The 6,000-nt window shown below is 35.5% G+C and overlaps 1 protein-coding gene across 1 annotated transcript in view; it reads right to left on the bottom strand.

Annotated features, from left to right (window-relative positions):
* Nucleotides 1–383: 383 nt before the first annotated feature.
* The window catches only part of ANKRD13C (ankyrin repeat domain 13C), a 95,011-nt gene continuing 89,394 nt past the window's right edge, over nt 384–6,000 (bottom strand). The window contains exon 13 of the mRNA XM_039217316.1: nt 384–2,633. Within this exon, the coding sequence (XP_039073247.1) occupies nt 2,503–2,633 (131 nt within the window). The 3' untranslated portion in view covers nt 384–2,502. The remainder of the gene's footprint in view (nt 2,634–6,000) is intronic.

Here is a 6,000-nt window from a genome sequence, read left to right as displayed (position 1 = left end):
GCAAACTGTCTCTGGGGAACAATTTTCTTGAAGACAAGAATCCTACCTCTTTTGATGCTGTCCGTGGTGGCAGGAATACCCAGCACTATAAAAAGGGCCATTTCAGGTGACCATTTCACAGTCTCCCAAGCCGTGGTGGCAGGAATACCCAGCACTATAAAAAGGGCCATTTCAGGTGACCATTTCACAGTCTCCCAAGTTTAAACAGTTTCTTCAGTCACAGGTGGAAGGCATATAGAATTTTACAGACTTAAATAAACAAACACAAAACCTAGATGTTCACGTGAGATTATCAACATATATGATTTTTGGTCTACTTACTTGAAACACAGCATACGCAGCTTCATTCATCAACTGGATTAAAAGGCACATTTTGAAAAGTCTAATATTGTGAAAAGTTTATTTCCATTAATTAACTCCTTGTTTTCACCATCATAAGAGACACATTTGCTTGTCCTCTGTGATCAGATAAAAGACATTTTGGAATGGATAATCTACTATTCTTTATGAAAGAAAAAGATAAGAGTTAAAAACACAATCCAAGTGCAAAAGTTTTCAGTAGTCTTCCTACCTCCAGTGTACCCCAGCAAAGCAGTCACAGCTTTTAGAAACCTGATAAATCCCAACCTGCAATTTACCATGTTTCTTGTCCACTAAGTTGTCTGTACGTATGAAAAAATCTGCAGTATATTCCTGAAGTAATACCACTTTCCCACAAAGCGAGGGACCCTAAACACGACAATGACCACTGCTGTTCAGCGTCTCAAAGCTCATATAATCATAGGATAATTCAACCTCCAAGTCCCTTGAGCAACAAGCATTCCCAAAATAATAGGGATCAACTTCTATTCAATAAACCTAATCTGGGTTTACCAACTTTTTCCACAAAATTCAACAGACCTACATAAGGTAATAACTGGTCTTTGAATTTTTAACTATGATTACTTCATTATAAAATGTATCTAATAAAATGTCAACATACGCAATGTAGTATGTTTCAGCATGGAAGATGCAGCTTTAAAGATGTTTATTATAAAATTTTCTTATGGTTGATGCTTTGGATTTTTAAATAAATCACCTCTTCAATAAAAGTCTCTAAATTCATTCAAATTAGTTAAAATCCTGGGAAAAGTTTAAACTATTGGTCATTCTACAAAATTTGACAGATGCATTCTGACACATTTATCAGTATACATTTAAAAAACATTTCTTTAGCTAAGCTCTTTATTACATCATAACATTTTATGACTGTTATACATTATTCTCCCTAATTTATTTTCATTCTTGGACCTTCAAACTGTCTTGGAATAAATATGAACAATTTTAAATGCAAAAATGAGTAATGCATGATTTCACTCTGGAGATTAATTAAAATGAATAAATATTTTCTTATGACTTAAAAAAATAAACAGTAGGAATTGTCAATCCTGTATACATTTCTGGAATTTAGCTTGTAACAAATATCGTTAGCATATAAAATGTTTTTACTTTACTTTGAAAGCATTAAGTATGTAGGGATGTCCAAAATATGTGGGTTGTTTATTTTAAAACTGACATGAATGCATCCATATTCCATTAAAAACAAAATAATCAAAGCGATGTGCAGTTATCGGGAAGCAAGTTTAAAAATTTGGAGTTTTGTTTTAAAGTGCTGAGATTTGGAAGAGGAATATCGTTAAGCATGCTAACCATACCTTATCATGAACACAATAAGGACTTTTAAACTCAAGTTTACAAAAAAAAAAAAATAGAGGTTCTATGAAAGGAAGATTAGTAACAAACATTTTCCATTGAAGAAAGAATTCAGGTAAAAACAAATAGCACCACAATGAATTGCACTAAGGTGCTAAAGGAGGTACCTTATTCCCTGCAGAGTGAACGCTCCTTCTGAAATGTATTGCAACATATAAATGCAATTGTTTAATGGTTACCATTTGGTTCATTCATCTACAGAAAACTGCATTCCTTCTAGTTCATTATATTGAACGAACATTCAAATTACTGAACTATACATAATGTTACATAGTTTACATTTTATGAAAACAAAGCTTGAAGGAATTATTTATAAATGTCACCTTGAATATAAGATGACAAGTTTAAAAGAGCTTCATATTTCTTAAGACATTTAATTTATGTTAATGGTCCAGGAGTGTTTTAGATATAGATATAGATATATTTATATGCATATATATTTCAACAAGAAGTGTAAAAATTTTTAAAAACAAATCACAGCACTTACAGCTGTTTTACATAAGAAGTACTCAGGGTCATTAAGGTGTCAAACTATTACACTTATAATATGTATATTTTTAACAAGACTGAAAATGGCACATCAGGAAACTTGCTGAAATTCTTTTTATAGGCCCATTTCATCAATCATTTTACTGATGTGTCGATTCAATGGAATTCCCTTTTCTCTGCTGAACACTTGTCCCTTCTATATGGATTCACTTCTGGGGTCTCTGTATTCTCTTGCTTTCCTTGGTCAGATTTCCATGTCAGCTAAAGATCAGGAAAACGGCTCGGGTCTTCCTTATAGTCATCAGGTATAGTAAAGATGGAACCATCAAATTCATCATATCGAAACTCCTGAAAAGTCACAGTGGCTGTGATCGTAGGAAACACAGGAATATCTAGAGAGGACAATCAATGGTAACATTGTAAAATAACGTGTCCATCTATTTATACATGTCCGTCTATAAATACTATTAGAGACATCCATACTCCTTAAAATATAAAAAAGCATTATTCAAGGACCTGATAAATCCCAAAATATGTCGAACAGTGAGTGTGTCTAGTTTGGAGAAGAGTTTCTAATAGTGAAAAGAGAAAGACACCAAGACATCAAGAATCATCAAAAACACAAGTTCCCACGGTTTCCCAATCTTAAAACTGTAATGCCAGATTCCACCAGTCTTTTTATCTATTTCTTAGGGTAAAGAGACAGATACATTTTTACTTTTTGCATTCTGGTATCTTTCTTCTTCTTATAGCATATGTACTATTCCCCTTAATCTGAGCTGATTATCATTCAGCTCTAATACAAAAGAAATGCACTAATCCCCTTTGTTTTAAAATACTAAATACAATCCATCACTTAAATATATGTGATAAAAAATCTCATCAGGATTGGACTAACGGTAAGAGTTCTTGACCTTTTCACCGAAGACCTGAGGTATGAACCATACGGTTGCCTAGAGAGGGAAAAAAATCCCAAGGAGAGGGAACAAGTACAACAGCCCTAAAAAAGAAAGTGTCTGGTGTATCCTGGGAATAGCTAAGAGATCAGTGTGGCTATGGCCCTGTAGGGGAAGACAAAAAGGAGAGTAGGTTAGAGGAGAAACAGGCCCCTAGATCGTGGGTTTTAGGTCCAGAAAAAGTCTTTGGCTTCTACTCTGCATAAAATGGAAAACCAATGAAAGGTTGTCAGCAGAGTAGTAACGTGCTTTGGCTTACGTTTTAGCAGATGCAATGAGAATATAATGTAGGGTGACAAGAGTACAAGGAGAGAATGCTCCAAAAGCAGCAGCAGACAGATAGGAAGAAAATCAAGAGAGAACTCTATCAAAGAAGTCAGAGGAAATCTGAAGAAAAACTATCATGCATTCCAGTCAGACAAGGACTCCACAAAAATAGAACTCTACAGATCCTGGAGAGATTAAGCATAACAGAAAACTATCCACCAGATTTAACAGTATGAATTATCAATAATAAACATAGTAAGAGTGGAAGAGATAAAGAGAATCTGCAATGACCTGTTGGGTTGTTTCTAGTTTGGGCTATTACAAATCAATTCAGCCCATAAGGGGTGATATCTAGTTTTTCCACATCTGCACAAACATTTGGCGCAGTCACATTTTATTTTAGCCATTTTGATAGGTGTGTAAAGTGATATTGTGATTCTGCATTTCCCCAGTGGCTAATAACAATGATCACCGTTAATGCACTTGTTTTCTGTTCATACGTCCTCTTTCGTGAAATGTCTGTGTCTTTTTGCCCTTTTCTAATTGGCTTGTTACTGATGAGTTTTAAAAGTTCTTGCGTTTTAAAAGTTCTTGTGTTTTCTTTCTCTTAACTGGGTATTTCACAGAGCAAATAGGCTTTACTTTTGATAAAGTCCAATTCATTGATTTTTCTTTTTATGGCTCATACTTGTTTGAAGTCTAAGAACTCTCTGTTTAAACCTATATCCGTAAGGTTTTTTGTTTATTTCCTAAAAGTTTTATAGTTTTACATCTTAATTCAATCTATAATCCATTTTTCAGTTACTTTTTATGAGACTATAGGACTTAGGTGGAGGCTCCTGTGTTTCCTTTGGATGTCCAACTGCTCCAGCATCATTTGTTGAGAAAGCTGTCTGGCTTTCCTCCACTGAACTTTTATTGCATCTTTATAAAAAATCAGTTGTGCATATTTATGAAGGTCTATCTCTGGATTCTTTGTTCTGTTATGTTGATTTATATGTTCATCCCTCAGTCAATACAGTCTTGGTTATTACAGCTATAGAAAAAATACTGAAATTGTATTACTCATACTTTATTCTTTTCAAAATTGCTCTGGCTATTGCTGTGCATTGAATTCTCTCCCCTACAAAAACTATGTATGTTTCAGTCCTAACTTTTAGTATCTCAGAATGTGACCACTGTTGGAGACAAGGTCTGCAATTTGCACAAGTAATCAAGTTAAAAGTCATTAGAGTGGTCCCTAATCCAATACGGCAAGTGTCCTTACAAAATGGGGGAATGTGAAGATATACAGCAAGGACATTCGTGTGAAGATGAAGGCAAAGACTGAGGCGATTCTTCTCTGTGTATATAGCTTCTTCAGCCAGGTACTTATTATATATAACCTGTCATAGTCTTCTGGTGTCATCACTTAGCAGTTCAAGTGAAGTATAAAAGCTTTCCCTCCCTTTATGTCCCTTTACCTTCTCCCATTAACAATATAAGTAGATAGTAACAATGGAGATAAAAAGTAGAATTTCAAGTGGCCTGGCTATGAAACATTAAAGGGAAATGCTCGGTAGGGTAGAGTTAAAGTTATTAATTTTACTTAGCTTATTGAAATTTTATTTTATTAATTTACTTATTTATTTTTGAGAGAGAAATGGTGCAAATGAGCAAGGGGCAGAGAGAGAGAAAGAGAGAGAGAATCCCAAGCACGGGACCCAAAGCAGGTCTCAACATGCTCACCCGATACGGGATTCGAACTCACGAACCGTTGAGATCATGACCTGAGCTGAGGTCCAATGCCTAAGCTACTATGCCACCCAGGCGCCCCAGTTGATTGAATCTTAAAAGGAAAAAGATCTGAACAAAGCCTAACAGCTAAGAGAGAAAAAGCAGTAGAGTTCAAATTTAAAAGAGAAAAGGGGAGGAGGATTAACAGACTAAGCTTTTTAAAAGAGATGGTAGGAAAACAGATCCATGGTACAAATGGAGAGATTATTCAAGCTAAAAAGAGAGGCACCACTTCCACTGAGATAGGAAAGCTAAAGGAAAAGATGGGACTTGCAGCAAAAAAAAAGTCTGTATGGGGAGTTGGGAGTAATAGGGAGGTCTTATTTCTGATCGTCTTCTCTTGAAGCAAGCTTGTTTTTACTATTCTTATCATTTGAGAGAGAGAATGTGAGTAATGTGAGTGGGGGAGAGGGGCAGAGGGAGAGAAAGAAACTTAAGCAGGCTCCATGCTCAGTGTGGAGCCTGACACGGGGCTGGATCTCCCAATCCTGGGATCATGACCTGAGCCAACATCAAAAGTTGGATACTCAATCGTCTGAGCCACCTCGGTGCCTAGGTAATTTGTCTTATTTTGGAACAAAGGAAGCAAAAATCATCTGCTTAGACTGGAAGGAAACAGTGGGAGAAGATGGGAACTGGTGAAAAGAGGTTCAAATTTAGTCTTTGAGCAGAAGGGGAGGAGAATAAAAAGAGAAAAGATCTTTCATAATCAACATTTAAAGGTTTGTCTGATTTTGAAAACAAAATAGTCTTAACAATT

The sequence above is a fragment of the Hyaena hyaena genome, unplaced genomic scaffold, assembly GCF_003009895.1.
Source record: "Hyaena hyaena isolate Hyena2069 unplaced genomic scaffold, ASM300989v1 scaffold_680, whole genome shotgun sequence".
Taxonomy (NCBI): Eukaryota; Metazoa; Chordata; class Mammalia; order Carnivora; family Hyaenidae; genus Hyaena; species Hyaena hyaena.
The sequence above is the reverse complement of the archived record's forward strand: the minus strand, read 5'-3'. Positions and strand labels throughout refer to the sequence as shown.